This window comes from Nelumbo nucifera, chromosome 7 (assembly GCF_055504915.1).
Source record: "Nelumbo nucifera cultivar China Antique chromosome 7, China Antique-T2T, whole genome shotgun sequence".
NCBI lineage: Eukaryota > Viridiplantae > Streptophyta > Magnoliopsida > Proteales > Nelumbonaceae > Nelumbo > Nelumbo nucifera.
Window position 1 is genome coordinate 7,827,012 of NC_142655.1, and position 19,970 is coordinate 7,846,981.

Consider the following 19,970-nt stretch of genomic DNA (forward strand, 5'->3'; position numbering starts at 1 on the left):
TGGGGACCACATCAGTGTTCTCTACACTCCCCCTCAAGTTGGGAATAGATATTTGTCATTCCCAACTTGCATAGGTCTGCCTCTAACTTCTTCCTTGGAACAGCTTTGGTGAGAAGATCTGCGAGTAGCATGCTGGAGGTGATATACGGGAGACACACTTCTTGAGATGAAACCCTTTCTCTGACAAAATGTCGATCAACTTCAATATGCTTAGTTCTGTCATGCTGTACCGGATTGTGAGCTATATTAATAGCAGCCTGATTATCACAATACAGCATTAAGGGCTTCTCATAATCAATACCCAACTCTTCAAGTAATGATTTCAGCCATAGGATTTCAGCCACACCATTAGCCATCGATCTATATTCAGCTTCAGCACTAGAGTGAGAAACAACACTTTGTTTCTTACTCCTCCAAGAGACAAGGTTACCTCCTACAAAGGCACAATATCCAGAGGTAGACCTCCTGTCATCAGCACTCCCAGCCCAATTAGCATCTGTATAGACTTCTATCTTCATGTGATCATTATTCTTGAATAATATACCTCTACCTACACATCTCTTCAAGTATGCTAATATTCTCTCAACTGCAAGGAGGTGAGTAGTTCTAGGAGAATGCATGTATTGACTGATAACGTTGACTGCATAACTGATGTCTGGTCGTGTGAGAAAAAGATATAGGAGTTTTCCAACCAGCCGTTGGAACATAGTTTTGTCTTCAAGAGGCTCTCCACCCTCTGCACTGATCTTGTGATTTTGTTCAATGGGTGTATCTGCAGGCTTAACACCCAACTTTCTAGTTTCTGCTAACAGATCTAGAACATACTTCATTTGAGAAATAAAGATCCCGTGTTTAGATCTAGCAACCTCAATACCCAAGAAGTATCGTAGCTCACCCAGATCTTTCGCCTCAAACTCTTGATGAAGGAGTTGTTTGAGGGACTCAATCTCACTATTATCATTTCCTGTCACCACAATATCATCCACATATACAGCAAGCAAGGTCAAAGAGGAGTCCACTCTTTTAATGAACAATGTATGGTCTGACTGGGCTTGTATATAGCCGAATTTTTCAAGGGCTTGTCTAAATCTATCAAACCAAGCTCTGGGGACTGCTTAGTCCATACAAGGCTTTATTCAGCCGGCAAACCTTCTTACCTGTCTCTGCAACATAAAATCCAGGAGGTAATTGCATGTAGACTTCTTCCTGTAAGTCTCCATTTAGGAAGGCATTTTTAACATCCATCTGGAACAAGGGCTAAGAATAACTGGCTGCAAGGGTTAACAAAACTCGAATAGTGGTCATCTTTGCCACTGGAGCAAAAGTCTCCAAATAGTCTATACCATAAGTCTGGGTAAATCCTTTTGCAACTAACCGGGCTTTATACCTTTCAATGGAACCATCATTATTATGTTTCACGGTAAATACCCATCTACATCCAATTGGTTTCTTTCCTTTGGGCTGGTCAACTAGCTCCCAAGTATTATTCCTCAGAAGGGCATTCATTTCAACCTTCATTGCATCTTTCCACTCAGGAATTGACAAGGCTTCTTGCACTGTTCTGGGAATAGGAATATCAGCAATGGATGTGAGAAAGAACCTGTAAGAGGGAGATAGGCGATCATAGGACAGAAACTGGGAAATACAGTGAGTTGTGGATGTGGTGCAACGCCATTTCCCTTTACGGACTGCAATAGGGAGGTCAAGGTCATCCAAAGAAAGTGAAGTAGCAACAGTGGAAGGTATCTCAGTGGGACCTGGATCTGATAAGGGGACTGTAGTACCTGGATCTGGATCCGTAGAAGGAACTGGGGCTGGCCTGGACTGCTGATGACCAAAATCAACCTGCCTCCACCGCCTATGATAGACTTTCAACTCCTGACACCTCTGACAACCCTCTCCATTACATCCCTCATCACTCAATGAAATGGGTAAAGGAACTTCAGATGAGTTAACCCCACTCTCACAAACCCCATTCTCACTACTCTCCCCCTGAGGAGAAACCCTAGGGTAATAGGGTACCTCCTCAAAGAAAGTAACATCCATCGAGACAAATCTCCTCCAGGAAGTAGGTTCATAGCAGCAATAACCCTTTTGATTTTGTGCATAACCGAGAAAAATGCATTTGGAGGCCTTAGGGTCAAATTTGGAATGATGAAGTCCAAGAATCTAAACAAAGTAGGTGCAACCAAAGGTTTTAAGGGGAACAGTAAATAATTCTTCATCTGGGTATAGAAGGGTAAACGGAGGCTTCATGTCAAGAACCCGTGAAGGAACTCGATTAATGAGATACACTACTGTGGGAATAGCATCGTCCTAGAAACGGATAGGCACATTGGAGGTAAACATAATGCTTCTAGCCACCTCCAAAATGTGCCTATTCTTCCTCTCGGCAACCCCATTCTGCTGTGGTGTACAAGGACAAGTACTCTAGTGAATAATCCCATGATCAAGTAGATAAGAGGCCATTGGCTTGGTAAAGTATTCTCTCGCATTATCAGATCTGATGATTTTGATTTTGACCCCGAAATGGGTTAAAATCATTTGATGAAAGGTTTGGGTTAGAGCAGGAACCTCATCTCGAGAACGCATAAGGTAAACCCAAGAAAAACGGGTATAGTCATCAACAAACAACAAGAAATATCTGTACGCCCCCATAGAAGGGATGTGATACGGGCCCCAAACATCGGTGTGCACAACATCAAAAGAATTACTACTTCTTTTATTACTCAAGGAATAAAGATGTTTTACAATGCTTTGCAAGCTCACAACTCTCACATCTTAAATTTGACATCTGAACAAACTCAAACAAATTAGGAAACAAACTCTTCAAAGACCGAAATGATAAATGACCTCACCGATTATGCCAAAGCATAACTGGACTAATAGACTGAGAAACAAAAGACTTCTTATCTTCATGATCTTTCCAATGAGAACTCTCTCCAAGCAGATAGATCCCATTCGTCTCATGGCCAGTCCCAAGGAAGAAGGTTACTGAACAGTTCTGATGTTTTGTAATACTACTGACTGAAAGCAAGTTAGTTTCAAGCTTAGCAACATGCAAAACTGAGGATAAGGAAATGGTATTAGACAACTTGATGTCTCCCTTGCCAGAAATGGGAACAAGGGAACCATCAGCAATGGACACTTTATCTCTACCAGAAGATAAGTGATAGGTAGTGAACAGTGATGGCAAACTATTCATATGGTCAGATGCACCTGAGTCTATTACCCAACAATGTTCAATGTTACCTGGAGCTGAAGCATGATAAGCTGAGGTCCGAGTACCTGAATGAGCAAAGGCTGATGTGGAAGGAGCTGATGATGACTGAGCTGAATTCCCAACCTCCTTTTCCAACTTTGTTAGGGCAGCCCGAACAGCAGCTAAGGTGCCTAGAGGCGTGCCTTTTGTGCCTGATGAGGATGCAGAATCGGTATTAACAGCCATATGAGCATTACCCCTTTTGTTCCTCAGTTTTGCTGGGACTAGATGAGGGTGCAGTTTCCAACATGTGTCTTTAGTATGCTTAGGTTTCTTGCAATGTCCACACACTAGATCCCGCTTATCTTCCTTCTTCATATCCCTTTCTGTATCACCCCCAGACTTAGGCTTAACTGCTGCCAAGGCTGGTGGGAAGGGCTGATGCTGCATCATAACCTTCCTCCTGGTCTCTTCACTATTGCACCAATGAGTAGGCTTGAGATAAGGTCACACTGTCCCTTGTTAGTATCTGTTGTCTCACAATATCATAATCAGAATTCAAACCAGTCAGGAATTCAAAAACCCTATTAATCTCAACTTGTTTTCTATGAGTCTGTGCATCCTTCTGACTTTCCCACTCAAGTGCTTCCAGATGGTCAATTTCATGCCACAGAGATTTCAAAGTAGAGAAGTAAACAGTGACTGGTTTCTCTCCTTGCTTGAGGTTATTAACCTCACACTTCAATTCATAGGCCCTAGCAACATTAAGGGGTTGGGAGTAGGTCTCTTTCATGACATCCCAGATCTCCTTGGCTGCTTTTGCCCACAAATAGTTTCGGCTAATATGTGACTGCATAGAGTTGCACAGCCATGTCATAGCCAAGTAGTTCTCCTGAATCCACTTGGTATACATTTGGTCCTCCTTGGATGGTTCTTCCACATCTCCCAATAGGTAGTTAAGTTTTCCTCTACCCCCAATAGCCATCATGGCTGATTGGGCCCATTCTAAGTAGTTGGATCCTTCAAACCTCACAGTTGTAATCTGAAATGCAGTCTCAGACATATTACCAGAATTGCTAGTCCCAAAAACACCTTCCCCCTGATTCTTGAACTCCATTCTTGGTTAAGAATTAGCGATCAAAGGCTTTTAAAGCTACTGTAATAGAAAACAACACTTAAACAACTGATAACAGCCAGCCTAGGTCTTCCACAAACAAGGGGAAAACAAAATTCTGTATGAACTCGGTTCAGATCTGATCTGAAACCAATCGACAGTTCTGAGTGTAAGCAGTCCATTTCTTGATAAAGGTTCTCACACCCAAAAACAGGTTTTGAAGTTGAAACAAGTCTAGAACTCACATAGAAAACAATATGAAATGCTGAAACAGATTTAGGAATTACCCAAAAGGTGATAAAGATCAGGTTTGATCATAGGGTTAAGGAAAACTTGAAGAAATCTTTGTGAGAACAAAAACAATTCTCAGCCGCACCTTCCAAATAGGTCCACAGTCAAGTCTGGTCGTAGGGTTAAGAACAAACCCTAGAAAAAAACCAGAGAACTCTGATCGCCTCTGAGAAAATAAGGGAAAGCTCAACCGCTCCTTCTAGATAAGTCCAATCTATCTTTGACTGATGAGGGTCTCAAGAAAAGATAAAAAACTTACCCAGAAAACTCTGATCGCCACCTTCAATCTTGGCCTGAACCCTAATATTGATCCTTTTAACCTTCTCTGATTCTTCCTGATTACCAAAACACTCTCCAAGCCTCTACAAGCCTTTGGACAGCTGCTAAACCCTTCTGGTAACCTCCAAGAATCAGCCAATGAACAGTTCTTTCTAAGCTTCCAGCCCTAGGCAATTCTCATGTGGTCGGCTGGATTAGACACACATGAGGAACCCTAGATTGGCTCTGATACCAAGTAGTCGATCAAGACTACAATCAGTCTTGAATCCGAAAGTAAAAGAAAGATTTCAGATGGAGAAAAGAAGAAGAAAAGAGGGAGAAAGCAGAAGCACACGAAGGGTTTTAGAAAAGGAGAGAGGGTCGAATAGAATCAATCTGCCGACCCACTCTTAATATTTATATGTTTACTAATTGTAAAAAAAAGGCTGAATTGCCCTTAATGCTTACATGGCAAATAAACTAATAATAAAGCTGAAATAACAAGCTGTAACAACAAAACTGAAATAACTACCACCTAACACTGACATAACTAACAAAGAATACATGCTGTGCTGCCATACGAACATAGTGGGGTCCACATCAGTGTTCTCTACATAGGGGATTCCCTAAGAACTGAGGTAATGGTGGTTTTGAAAGGGATAAAGAGAGCAAAGGAATTAAATATCAGAAAATTGGTTGTGGAAGGTGACTCGATGTTGATCATTGGCTGGCTGTAAAAGGAAGAGAAAGGGATATGGAAGTTCTCAAATGAGAAAAAGAGGTTTAAATGGCCGACCCAGGACATGGAGATTAAGCTTCAGTGGATTAAGAGAAGTGCAAACTCCTTTGTGGATGCACTTTCTAAACAAGGGGTACGAAGGGTCAGTCTCTGTTGGGCAATGTTGTATTATAAGTTTATTCTCAGGGAGGATTAAGAGATTTTACTCCTCCCCTTGCTTTGTTGTGTTTGCTCCCCTTTTTATTAGTTTTAATAAAATTTCAGTTAATTATCCAAAAAAAACAAAAAAAAAATTAGAAATTATTGTAGTAGAAATATAATACTGGCAGAGCCTAAATGTAAGTTCATAAAATGTCCATATAATGTTCCATATAATCAAGCATGACATGTCAAAAGCAACATTATGGTTTACTTTAGAAACAAATTGAGATATTAAACATCATTAAAATTTTCTCTAGAAAGCAATAATTAGTGAGGACAAGACCTGTAGATGGCTCATCGAGAATAACTATAGGAGGATTTCCAATCATAGCAATTGCAACAGATAGTTTGCGTTTGTTTCCTCCACTAAGAGAAAATGACGGTTTGTTAGAATGCTTGAACAAATCAAATTCCACCAACTTTTCCATGACAACCTGCCCAATCAGATGGATGTCATTATAAATATGGGAAAGATAGAAGAAATTCTGTTGGTGTAAGCATTTTATGATAAGGATGAGATTAGCAAAATATTAGGTTTTGGTATTCCATACATCTTTCATTCTGTTTTCTGAAACTCCTTTAATTCTTGCATAAAGCTCAAGATGCTCTTGGACTGTTAGAAACTCCAGCAGCGCATCAAATTGTGGGCAGTAACCAATCTGGGCATGTAAAACACAATAGGATCATTTGATCTAGGTTTCATCCTAATGTTTTTAAATAATGATTAATGACCATGTCATTGCAAAAATAAATGAAGTGATGATGTTAAAAAATACATGTCGACGAGCAGTCTTGGGCTTTGAACATATATCATTGCCAAAAATATAAGCAGTTCCATCTGTTGGACACTCTTCCCCTGTATGCAACATTCAGAAAAATATTAGAAGAAAATAAATTTTTATAATGGATAATTCTGATTACAAAAATCTAAAAATCCCATACTTGTCTAATGATGTGAGAATTTTCAACAGTTATATATAATATGTATTAAGAAAGAATCAATATCCTCTTTCCAAATTTAGAAGACTAATGTTTCTGCTTAGCAGGTGGACCTTGGCACAATGGTTGGGTTGGCTCCATTGCGACCTCAGTTACCAGGGTTCAAATTTTGGAAACAGCTTCTCTGTGTATTTGTAGGGGGTAAGGCTGCATACATCTGTCCCTCCCCAGACTCCACATTGGTGGAAGCCTCATGCACTGGGCTGCCTTTTTTATGTTTCTGCTGAGCACACCACAGATTTATAGCCATTTATAGTCTTCTTTGACTTGGAAGTTGGAACCTCTAATGCATATAACCACTTGGATGGGTTGAAAGAGGTCCTTTATATGGTGGTGGGTCCCACTCAGATCGCTTTTGTACATGGGCGTCAGATTTTGGATGGGATTCTGATTGCAAGCAAATGTGTAGATGCAAGGATAAGAAGTGGGGAAGGTGGAGTAATTTGCAAAATGGATTTGGAAGGCATATGATCATGTAGAATGGGGTTTCTTGGAGGAAGTGCTAAGTAGAATGGGTTTTGGGGAGAAATGGAGAAGTTGGATGTTTGTGTGCATCTCATCAGTATCCTTTTCAACTTTGGTTAATGGAGTGTCAACAAAATTCCTTGAGGCTTCGAGGGGTTTGAGGCAAGGGGATCCTTTATCCCCCTTTCTATTTGCCCTAGTAGTGGAAGTATCGAATAGAGTAGAAGTAGATACAGATTTGTCGGCTGGTTTCAAGATTGGATTTTCTAGTTTAGACATTTCTCATCTTCAATATTTTGATGACACTTTGATCTTCATGGATGCATCTGTAGAACAAGCTTACAACTTGAGAGGAATCCTCGAAAGCTTCCAATTGCTCTTGGGGTTAAAAATCAACCTAAGTAAGTGTGTGATGATTGGGGTGGGAGATATTCAGCAGGCCTGTTTGGAGGAATGTGCTGGGGCTTTAGGATGCCTCATTGGAGAGTTCCCTTTATCATATCTTGGGCTCCCCATTGGGGCTAGGGCAGCAGCTCCACATGTTTGGAAACCTGTTATTGATCACATTGAACAAAGGTTGGCAGGTTGGAAAGGCAAATACCTCTCCTTTGGAGGAAAAATCACTTTAATAAAGTGTGTTCTATCCATTACCCATTTACTAATTGTCTTATTTTCAAAAAAAATAAAAAATTTACTACTTGTCTTTGCTTAAGGCTCCAGCTTCGGTTCAAGAAGAAATTGAAAAATTACAGAGATTTTCTTTGGAATCTAAAGGTGGAGAAAAAGAAATACCATTTGGTGAGTTGGAACCTGGTTTGTAGGGCGAAGAAGGATGGGGGATTGGGAGTGAGAAGGGTGGGAACTTTTAATAAGGCCTTGTTGGGGAAATGGGTTCGGAGGTTTGGTAAAGAGAGGGAAACACTCTATGGAGAAGGGTGGTGGCCTGAAAATATGGAGTGGTGAAATTTGGGTGGGATGTAAGGGAAATTTGATCTACTTATGGAGTGAGTTCTGGAAAGGGATCATGAAATTTAACTCTTTGATTCAACCTTTTCTTTTATTGGAAGATGGGGAATGATTCAAGTGTGAGATTTTGGGAGGATAACTGGATTGGGGTTGAAAAGTTGTGTGAGCTATGTCCTAAGCTTTACAGTCTAAGTAAGAAGGGTGTACCTATTTCTCAATGCTAAATTTTGCAATTGGGCGTGGTGTGGTGTCCTGAACTCAGAAGACCTCTGTTGAATTGGGAGACAGAGGAATGTGTGGGGCTGTTGGAGAAGCTTCAAGAGGTGGAAGTGAACCCATCACCTTCCAGATGCTAGATGGTGGAAAGAAAATAGAAACGGAAGATTTTCTGTCAAGTCTCTATATAATGCTCTGTCCAGAAATCAGGTAGAGCCTAATTCAGGTAAAGGGGTTTAGGGGAAGTCAGTTCCCCCAAGGGTGGTGGCTTTTGCTTGGCTCATTTCAATGGGAAGTATCCTTAGCAGTGTCAACGGTATTCGAAAATCCGATTTCGAATTCGAGATTCGACATAATCGAATCAAATTCGGATAATTCGAATATCTAATTGGTCAAATTCGAATATTCAGCCGACCTCTGTTGAATTGGGAGACAGAGGAATGTGTGGGGCTGTTGGAGAAGCTTCAAGAGGTGGAAGTGAACCCATCACCTTCCAGATGCTATATGGTGGAAAGAAAATAGAAACGGAAGATTTTCTGTCAAGTCTCTATATAATGCTCTGTCCAAAAATCAGGTAGAGCCTAATTCAGTTAAAGGGGTTTAGGGGAAGTCAGTTCCCCCAAGGGTGGAGCCTTTTGCTTGGCTCATTTCAATGGGAAGTATCCTTAGCGGTGTCAACGGTATTCGAAAATCCGATTTCGAATTCGAGATTCGACATAATTGAATCAAATTCGGATAATTTGAATATCTAATTGGTCAAATTCGAATATCCTGTTCATACTGAATAGCTAATTGGATTCGAATTTGGATATGACCTAATTTGATTCAATAAATATCTGAATTTGACCAATTATTTAATTCTTATATATAATATATGAAATATTTAAATGTTTTATATAATTTATATATATAGTAATTAAATTATATAAATAATTTATATATTTATATACTTTATATAAATAAAATATTTATGTTATATATTTATTAATTACCCTAAAATAATTAATTGGTTGAATTCGAATTCGAATTGAATCGAATATTTGGATATTTAATCAAATTTGAATTCGAATATTAATTTTCAATATCCGTTGGATATCGAATCGAATTCGTATGTCAAACTTCCTAATCGGATTCGAATTACCCTAAAATAATTAATTGGTTGAATTCGAATTCGAATTGAATCGAATATTTGGATATTTAATCGAATTTGAATTCGAATATTAATTTTCAATATCCGTTGGATATCGAATCGAATTCGTATGTCAAACTTCCTAATCGGATTCGAATTCGAATATTGCCTGATTTTATTCGAATTCGATCCGTTCACACCCCCTAAGTATCCTGACTCAAGACAATCTGAAAAAAGAAAGGCCATCAGTTTTCTAGTAGAAGCCCGCTTTGCTTGTCTGAAGAGGAACCTATCCTTCGCCTACTGGTGCACCGCAGATTCATTAGGACTATTTGGGCCTAATTTTTCAAGCTGTTGAACATGGATGGATGGGATCCTAGTGATTGTATGGAGATATTTGGCTACTAGACGAGGGTGAATGGAAGCATCAAAATAAAAATCATCTGGAGCTGTATTTCTTTCGCTATATGCTGGGAAGCCTGGAGGAAAGAAATAAGAGAATATTCGAAGGGAAATCGAGAAGCAACAAAGAGTTAGGGGCTGCAATCAGTTCAAGGATTGTAGGGTGGGTTTTAGTTTTGCCAGAATTCAAAGGATTAAGCAAAGCAAAATTCGGAGATGACTTCTGGAACACTTTGAATGCTCAAGTCCAATTGTAATCTTTTTGTTTCTTCTTTGGCTCTCCTTTGTAAGAGTTGGGGTGACTTCTTGTCACCAAAACATTGTATTTTTTCTGACCGATTGAATGATTTTTTTCTTTATTGATCTTCAAATATATATATATGACTATATGTATGTATGTATGTATATATGTAACCACTTGGAACAGCAATTTTCTATGTGCACGGCTAAAACTATGTTAGACTAACCCTCATTTCATCACCTATAGAGATTATATCTAGGTTTCCATGAAAGCCTCTAAATTCTAATTCTATCTTAGTCCTGCTTCTCATCTATATTGATATCATAAAATCCTTAACACTCATTTTATGGGTGTGTTATTTCTTGATTACCCCAAACCCCATTCCATACAACATTGTTGTTCCTGTAGCCATCTTATAAAGATCATCAAAAACAAAAAAAAAATATTTGTGAGACATTTTTACTTGATGGAGAAAAAAATTAATAAGAAATCTCATATACCAGATAACATTGATAAGGTGGTAGTTTTCCCAGCTCCATTTGTTCCTAGAAAACCAAAGCATTCTCCTTCTTGAACAGAGAAACTTAATGAATGAACTGCAACTTTTTCAGTCTGATTCCTTCCTCCAGGATAGACCTGAAATTGGAATTAGAGATTGGCTACATCACATGAAAAGTTATATCACAAAATCAGAAGGAAGATGCTCCAATTTGATAAAAAGTTTAGTTACATAAACCACAAAATAAAGTACCTTCCGAAGATTTTGCAAGTAGATTATAGCATTTTCAGCAGAACCAGAAAGCACTCTGTGTCTTTCGGCCTGCACATCTACATCTTCATCAACATCAAAAGCAGAAACTTGAGATGATGATGATTTCAGAAAGGGTTCTAAAAGACTCTGGGAAGAGCCATCAGGGTGATTTCTAAAAGTCTTCCACCATTTCTTCATTGTGTAAGATGTTAACTTGTGAGGAGGCAAGAGTTCAAGCCCAATTGTGAAAATGAAGTAAACAATACTCTGTTGCAGATGACAAAATTTGAAAGAGAGAGATTTAATTCATTGTATGCAAGTAAGAAAATATGACAACGTTGAAACAGATTGTAAATATCAAATGTTAGACTACAACAGATGACATAGAAGGTATCTAATTCCAATTTCATAGGCAGACATACCAATATAGGTATTAACTGACACCATACAGTTTGGAAGCGAATTAGTTAAGTTGAGCTGACATACAAAATGGGTATTGAATCTAACAATATGTGCATGGACACTATGTACTGATACCAAATTGCAATTATTTTTACTTTTTTTCATTGCTTTGTGTTAATATAAATTGATATTAAGCATTAAAGACTGATGTGTGGAAAAATCAATATGCTTTTATGCAGTAGTCAACTTTGTCATATATCCTCCATTTGTCTTGATATTCCTTTTCTGAATTGTACCACAGCATGTTGATTCAATTGAAACTAAAAAACCAGTTAAACATTTTATGCAAATCTCTCATTTTTTTATTGATAGTCATACAGTAATATCTTCAACCACAATAGTTCACAAGCACCCAAAGCCATGGCATGGCATGCAGCTTCTGCACTAGATCTTGCCATCACTAATTGCTTATTACTTCTCCAAGCATCCAGATGTGGAGCCCTAGGAGAGTGCATAAACTAGCTCAATAGATTTGTAAGAGAAAGATATATTAACTTCCCTGTAAGTTGTTGAAATCTTCTCACATACTAAACAGGCTCTCCACTACAGTCTTCTAACTTCAAATTCAGATCCATGGGTATACCTATTGGTCTTGTTCCAAGCTTTCTTGTTTCTTGTAGAGGGCTTAATTCTCTGGAAAATAAAAATGTCCTCTTTTGATATGGATAAGAAATATTTTAGAGGACCTAGAGACTATCCCATTACACAATAAGGATGGTAGCGGCTTCTCTCTTCTTCCTTACAAAGAGTGTATGATAGGCATGACTTTACTAAATCCTCACTTTTTAACAATATGACTCCCCCAAACTAGAACCTTAGAGACTGCTTCAGCCCATAAATTGCTTTCTTTAACCTTCACACTTGCCTTCCTGATTAGGAAGAGTCACTTTTAGGTAGAACAGACATTTTCTTTCTTCCTTTAATTTGCATACAGTGATATGTACTTTATATCAAGTAAATGAAGTGGCCAAGCTTTGTTCACTGAGAGAGTATAATTCTGATGGTATTCATTTTGGCTATTGGAAAGAATGCCTCCTCATAATCAATTTTATAAGTTCGAGTGCAACAGTACCTTGTACCTATGCATAGAACAATTGGGCTTCTTTTACTTGGGGTGACACAAAGCAACACCAATAATGGATGGTAGGGGTGCAACTTGGTGTGGATTATCTGGTTAGCCTGAACCCATTCCAAAAACGTCAGGTTGTATTAAAGGGTTAGGGTTTAAAAACGTGAACCCGGCTTTGGGTTAGGTTAGGGATGAGGCCTTGAGCAACCCAACCTAACCTGAACCCAAGAGGAAGGCCCTTGAGCAATTCACATTCATTAACAAAAATGGCCAGATTTCCACATACTAAATTGCCAGTGTCGATTCAGCCCCATATTTCCTCTCTTCCTCTTCTTTCGTAGTTTCGTTAAAGAACCAATCATCCAAATAACCCCCCCAATATATTTTAGGTAGTTCCAAAGCCACATATGTTATAAAGTTATTAACAGGAATTCCGGCTTTGGGTTAGGTTAGGGATGAGGCCTTGAGCAACCCAACCCAACCTGAACCCGAGAGGAAGGCCCTTGAGCATTCACATTCATTAACAAAAATGGTCAGATTTCCACATACTAAATTGCCAGTGGGGATTCAGCCCCATATTTCCTCTCTTCCTCTTCTTTCGTAGTTTCATTAAAGAACCAATCATCCAAATAAACCCCCCCCCAATATATTTTAGGTAGTTCCAAAGCCACATATGTTATAAAATTATTAATAGGAATCCTTCCTATCCCTTTAAGAGTCTAAGAGGTTAACTCTTACAATGCTGGTGCATTGCATGTCCATGTAGATATTTTACATTGTACAAAAATATCAAATTTTACATAAGAAGCAAGGGGTAAAATCAATAATGTGCAAGTTTTTTTAATAATATAACATTCCAACTTTAAAAAATAAAGGAGGCACACTATATAATCTCGCTACTGTAATTGCAGTATATTACCAAACAAACACAAACTGGAAGATATAGAATTCAAGAAACTAATCTAGTTAGCCAACCCAAAATAAATTTATATGTCTTGTTTAGATCAGTATGGTTTCATATCAGGCACACTGATTGTTCCTCAACCACTAGTTAGATGGGAGAGATATATTATGTTGTTGGTACCTATCTAATCTATCTATGAGAGAACAAAAGAGGAAAAAAGACATGCACAATGTACAAGATCAAGACAGGACCTCAACACCTAAATAACAGATAGAAGCACCAGTCACATTCCAGTCAAGAATTCCATCATCAGATCCATGTTTAAATCCTTGTCGTCGAAGAGCCAATGAAGCAAGCCCATCCGCAAAACAGAACCCTGGTGATAATCTAAAAAAGTTCTGCCATAAATTATACAAATATCAGTAAAAGAGGTTATGCATTTGAAGATTAATGAATGATTGTAGCAGTTGAGGCAGCTAGGCAATGTTAAGGCACTATGACATGGCAAGGTAAATTCATGTTAAGGTGACAAGGCAATGTCTAGGTGAGAAAAATGAATAAATAAACGTGTAACAATATATAAGATTATCATAATGTATAATTATATGTAAATTGTAAAATATTAAACTGCAAATTGAATTATAAAATGGTTAAATGACAACTTACACTTGATTTTCATTAAAAGACAAGATTTTTGAATAACCTCCCTGGTTCAAAATGAGGTATACACAATCATATTAATAGCCGTGGGGAGGGGAATAAAGAGTTATTTGTACTAAGATTTTGATAACTATACCACCCAACTAGTTTGTTTGCTTAGGTGGTAGGCCTCCAAAATTCCTACGCAATCTTTAATTACACTGCTTTGTAGTATCTTCAAGGGAAAAGAAATAACAACGTTGAGATGTGATTAAGACCAGGCCCTAGGGCATCCCTAACTTCTGGAGAGAACTTTAGCAGTATTTTAAATATGCGCCTTTTGCTTAAAAGGTCCAAAAATCCTCTAATAGCTTAAAAGGTCCAAATTTGGAGGGAGAATATATGCTGATAAGTACTACAAAAAAGGAATACAAGCTGATAAGTTTGTATCCTTCGGTATCTAATGTGACACTTTTGTTAGTAGTCATTTCTCTTTGTACAAATGTTCATACCTTATATTTTACAATCTTCTCCTTGCTTACTAGAAATGAAATAGGTAATCATCATCGGAAGCTGATTTTGAAAATAATATGGAATTGGATTCAAATGAAGCATATATTGACAAGAGAGGTATCTATATGCGGATATTAATCTCTCAATGGAGGGTGTCTTGTCCTCACCCTCACTTTTCAGTTTCATACTGATTAGAAATACTTGGCATGCCTCAGATTGCACCACATGGCATGGACCAGATCAAATCCTAGCCACACATCACCAACAGCTTCCAACCACTCCTACGGCAAGGTTAGCTTTAAAAGGGGGCACTCACTTCAAGGTAATGATCTAGATTACCATTCCCGGCTATTAAGGACTAAACTCTAAGCTCTCGTCTCTTGCCTAGTCCGACCCCTCTCTAAGTACTTGGCTAACTTGACCGTTAGAGTCTCCGCCCCTAGGATAACACCTGGGGCCTCTAACGTGTGTTCTCTTATTTACAGATTGGACCAATCGGCCTCAGCTGCTAGGGTTAGACCCGAAGCACATGTAGTGTGTGTTTGATTGAAGCACTAAACCCGGACCACTTTCCAGTTATGCCCTGGACCTTAGAGACTGATGGACAAAATTGGAAAGTTACACATAACCCCTAGACTTGATTATGGTACTCCACTAGGTGTCGGATCGGGCTATCTTTAATACGCCAATCATTGAGATCCTTTGGGGGTCAAAACCTGGGTATGTTGGGGCAGTCTGAGAATTCACTTGAGTGTGTGGTCATAGTGATAGGATCAGCCCCTTCGTCAGACAAAGTGAATGATCGGGACTGCACTCTCTCTGATGGAAACTTAAACTGCCGGTAGTGGATTTCAACCGTGTTTAAGATTTGTTTTGCAAAATATATTTATATGATATATATATATATATTATGTTTTAAGAAAAGTGTTTGCAAAAGGTTTTAATTCCTGTGATCCATCCGAGCAGAGAGTGTGACACTGCACCTTGTAGTCAGGGGAGAGGTCCTTTCCTGTTGGGCAGTGTTTGATCATTATGGGCTAAGAGGTTAAGAGTAAGAAACCATTAAGGACTGATTACCAGATGGGCTATATCTTACTTAAGTCCATTATTCTTGGGTTTTCACAGGATGGCTGGATTCAAGGATCATTTAATAGTAAATGTTGGGCCCATTTGAGCCCATAGTGATGAGCTTAGGGGTTCACTGCATTCGGTAGTGAATTCAGCCAGGCCTTTTCACAGATGTTGGGCCGAACCCATGTGGGCTTATGTGAGGTCATTGTTGGGGTCCCATGCCATACAAATTAAACCTAAATAGGCCAGCAACACTCTTGGGTCATGAGCCATACATCCAATGGGCCTAAAGCCCATGATTAATATGATTAATCAAGATGTCACATAACTGCTTAAGCTGTCATGTGACATGGGGTGAATCTAGGTTTGGATCTGGGTATGGAGCACCTAATCTTATAAGAAGATAAGGTCTATCTCTAAAGAGAGTCCAAATCTGATTTGGACCTGGATTATCTCCTAATTAGATTAGGAGATAGCTCCATAAGAGATTATAAAAGAGGAGGGGGTGGACCAGTCCAAGACAGCTTCATATTTTTGCAATTTCTGGTCCTCTCTGCACCCTTGTCTCCTGGTTTTCTCCCAGTTCGACTACAACTTGGGACTGATAAAGATCAGTTCTTTCTCTCTGATTTTTGCAAGAAAAATTCAGAGAAATCTCGTGCTCACCTCCCTAGTTCGATCCAAGGTGTTGGATTGCAGTTTTGCTCAAAACTAAGTTGTTGAACCGGCTTCACTCCAAGCTGCACCATCTTCAGTGGAAGTTGGTTTTGGGATTTGATTTGGGCGTGAACTACCACTTTGGGAGCTACATTTGTGGAATCCGTATCAGGTATACATCTCCCTCTTGTTTCAAATCTGATCCGGTTTCAATGTAAGATCGATCCTAGAACAATGCAGTTTTTCTAAAACTGGGAATAAGATTCCCGGAAGGTTGAAAGAAAATTTTTGAAATTTCACCCAATCATCCAACATGGTTTGGCCATCCATATGGACTCCACCTTCCTTCAAGAAGGCGGTACGAGTCAGGTCACGCCTCCCTCAGGACACTTTCTGAACTGGCTAAGCGTGGACCCGAGTTGTAGGCCAGTTCGACAAAAGAAGAGGAACTTTGCACCAAAGCGTTGGAAAGCCATTGGAGAGGAGGTGGATAAGTTACTCGACGTCAGCTTCATCTGAGAGATCTCAACAAGGCCTACCCCAAAGACAACTTTCCTTTGTCGAGGATTGGCCACCTCATCATCGCCACCACAGGGTACGAGTTGTTAAGCTTCATGAACGCTTTCACCGTGTACAACTAGATCAAGATGCACCCCGGTGACGAGGAGAAGACCTCGTTCATCACCGAGCACAGCACCTACTGCTACAAAGTGATGCCTTTTAGACTGGAGAATGCCAGGGCCACCTACCAATGGCTAGTTAATAAGATATTCAAGGACCAGATGGGGAGGAATGTCGAGGCCTACGTCGACGACATGGTGGTGAAAAGCCTAAAAGCTAGCTAGCACACCTTGGACCTCGGCGAGACCTTTGAGGTGCTAAGGAAGTACAACATGAAATTGAACCCCAACAAGAGTGCCTTTTGCGTCACCTCGGGCAAGTTTTTGGGCTTTGTGGTCACCCAACAAGGCATAAAGACCAACCCCGAGAAAATACAAGCCATACTTGTCATGGAGCCCCCTTGGTCCATCAAGGAAACTCAGAGACTCATTGGTCGAGTTGCAACCCTCAGTCGATTCATGTCTAAGTCAGCCGACCGCTGCATACCTTTCTTTTGAGCTATCAAGAAGCTCAAGGAATTCCAATGGATTGAAGAGTGCCGGAAAGCCTTTGAAGAATTGAAGTTCTACCTCACGTCACCTCCTTTGCTCATGCGGCCCCTCCTAGGAGAGACCCTATTCTTATACCTCTCAACCGGGGACGAGGCCGTCAACACAGTTCTAGTACGAGAGGACAAAGGAATTCAGAGGCCAATTTATTATGTCGACAAGGTCCTTTGTGATGCCGAGACCAGGTAACTGAGGCCCTACTTCTAGGCTCACAGCATCTCGGTACTGACCAACCAACCCCTCAAGTTAGTGCTCTGCAAACCTGAGACCTCGGGTTGGCAAACCAAGTGGGTCGTCGAGCTATCAGAGTTTGACTTACACTATCAGTCGAGGCCCGCAATAAAAGCACAAGCGTTGGCGGACTTCTTGGTCAAATGCACTTTCAGCCGTGCCCCCGGCCAGGCCCCCGAAGAGGATGAGAGGCCTCGGCTTACTTGGATTTTGTTCATGGATGGATCCTCCAATGCCAAAGGAAGTGGAGCCGACCTCATATTCCCACCCCAAACAACAAGTTGGAATATGCGCTGCGGTTCAACTTCCCTACCTCCAACAATGAAGCTGAGTACGAGGCCCTGAAGCGAAGGTGAACTAGGCATGCGCCTTTTGAAAGTGTTGTGCCTGGGGCCTAGGCAAGGTGAATACCTTAAAATGTGCCTCATCTATGCACCTAGGCACACTTTTTAAATCAATGGGTTTTATGAGGTTTGGTGTAGTTGATAGAGAATGTAATGGACTTCATTGCAGAAAATTCATTTTCCAGCTTGGCTGCAGCTGAAGCTCTGTAGATATTATGAAAGGAGTGATCCTAGCAAAAACTTGCTTTAAATAATACAATTTTGGAGACTGATAGCAAAGTATTGGGTAAATTCCCTTGTAGGATGCCCTATTTAAGTATAGTTTATTCTTTGTGATGTCTTATAGATGGTTAAAAACTGGGGTATTATTTTTGAAACAGCTACAGGTCCTGTAAAAGCTTCTCATATTGTTGACGGTATGAGTGCCGTTAATCAAAGGGAGTTTTGTGGAAACCCTCCAATTTGGTCTTGGTACTCTGTCAGTGTAATTGTGTGTTTGTTTGTCACTTTTTCTTAATAAAATATTTTCTTCAAGCAAAATAAAAAACGGTTTAAAGGGGAAAAGGGTAGAAGAAAAACACAGAGACTAGTCAACATGAGTAATAATAATAATATTAATATTAATAACAACAACACCAACAACAACAATAATAACAATAATAGGGAATTTACTGTAGGCCTAATCTTTTCTTTTCTTTTATGGTAAGCACTCTGACTCTTTGTTTTCTGTCTTTTTTTTTCCTTCTAGGGGTGTTAATAAAGCAGTAAAAGACTAGTGGCATAATTATGTAAACAGCAATTCTTGGATATAGAGGTTCTCTTTCTCAACCTTACACAACAGCCAAATTAGTATGATTCTGTAGATACCCAACCCAAAATAATAGTAAATTTTAAATATATGACAAAATTTATTTGAAAAAGACGAAGGAAATATATATGTAAGAGTCATAAGAGAAAACTAACATTCAGTGTCACATTAAACTACAGTCATAAATGCAATGATTCTAAAATGTTTTAAGTACACTAACCTTAAGAAACAAGTTTGCATGTTCAGTTGCTGGAATAAGCCCCATTATGAATGAAATAACCATGAGAATGAGTCCAGTAAACAGGTGTACCAAAAGAACCACATTCTGCAATAATTTTAGATTTGTTAGCATGCACATGAGGGTGTGAAGTAGGAGGTGTCACAATTATATGGGAAAAGAAAAGGAAGTGCAACCTGCGCAATAGAGTGCTCAGAAAAGAAAAAAGTGAGACAATATGTTGATGCTGCGATTGCTAATCCATATTCTAGAAACAAGAAGATAGTTGGCAAGAAACAACCATTTCCTATGAACTGATCCAGACCTATAGACAAAAAGTAAACCCATGAATTCCCTTTGTTCTCTTGGTTAAACTATCAAATAAGGTTTAAACATAACCATGAGAAAGTTGGTCAAAAGATGTTGCGATACAGAAAGGAAGTAGCTATTATAATGTAATAATTCTGATAACATCAAACAAAATGAACTACAATCATCAGGTCAGTCTGACAAGCACCAAGAATACAAGATGATTGAAAGAACTGCAATATTCTGGAGAGAAAGTCTAGTTAAATTGTATACCAAATATGTAAAAGAGAATTATAGCAAAGGATGAAGGAAACAAGAAGCTGATAAAGTCCCATATGTACGTGGAAGTCCAATATGACAGTACAGACACCTGAGTAGATATTAATCTTGATTAATACAACAATATAAAATAATATAAGAACCATCCTTGAGAACATATAATTCTTTAAATGAGAAAACATACCCCACTAATAAGTTGCTGATGCTTTGCTTTTACTTCACGTTCCTGCATCAATTAATACCATATACTACTATGCATTAAATTTACTAACACGCCAACTATGATACAAGATCACTACATAGTAAACTTGTAATAGAAAATAT

The 19,970-nt window shown here is 39.2% G+C and overlaps 1 protein-coding gene across 3 annotated transcripts in view; it reads right to left on the reverse strand.

Annotated features, from left to right (window-relative positions):
• The window catches only part of ABCA1 (ATP-binding cassette A1), a 122,056-nt gene that overhangs the window by 38,113 nt on the left and 63,973 nt on the right, over positions 1–19,970 (reverse strand). For all 3 annotated transcript variants that reach the window (XM_088891699.1, XM_088891700.1, XM_088891701.1), the window contains 10 exons: positions 19,831–19,872; positions 19,641–19,737; positions 19,256–19,383; positions 19,062–19,166; positions 13,661–13,807; positions 10,975–11,241; positions 10,724–10,859; positions 6,582–6,661; positions 6,357–6,464; positions 6,089–6,239 (listed from right to left, as the gene is read on the reverse strand). In XM_088891699.1, the coding sequence (XP_088747825.1) occupies positions 6,089–6,239; positions 6,357–6,464; positions 6,582–6,661; positions 10,724–10,859; positions 10,975–11,241; positions 13,661–13,807; positions 19,062–19,166; positions 19,256–19,383; positions 19,641–19,737; positions 19,831–19,872 (1,261 nt within the window). The remainder of the gene's footprint in view (positions 1–6,088; positions 6,240–6,356; positions 6,465–6,581; positions 6,662–10,723; positions 10,860–10,974; positions 11,242–13,660; positions 13,808–19,061; positions 19,167–19,255; positions 19,384–19,640; positions 19,738–19,830; positions 19,873–19,970) is intronic.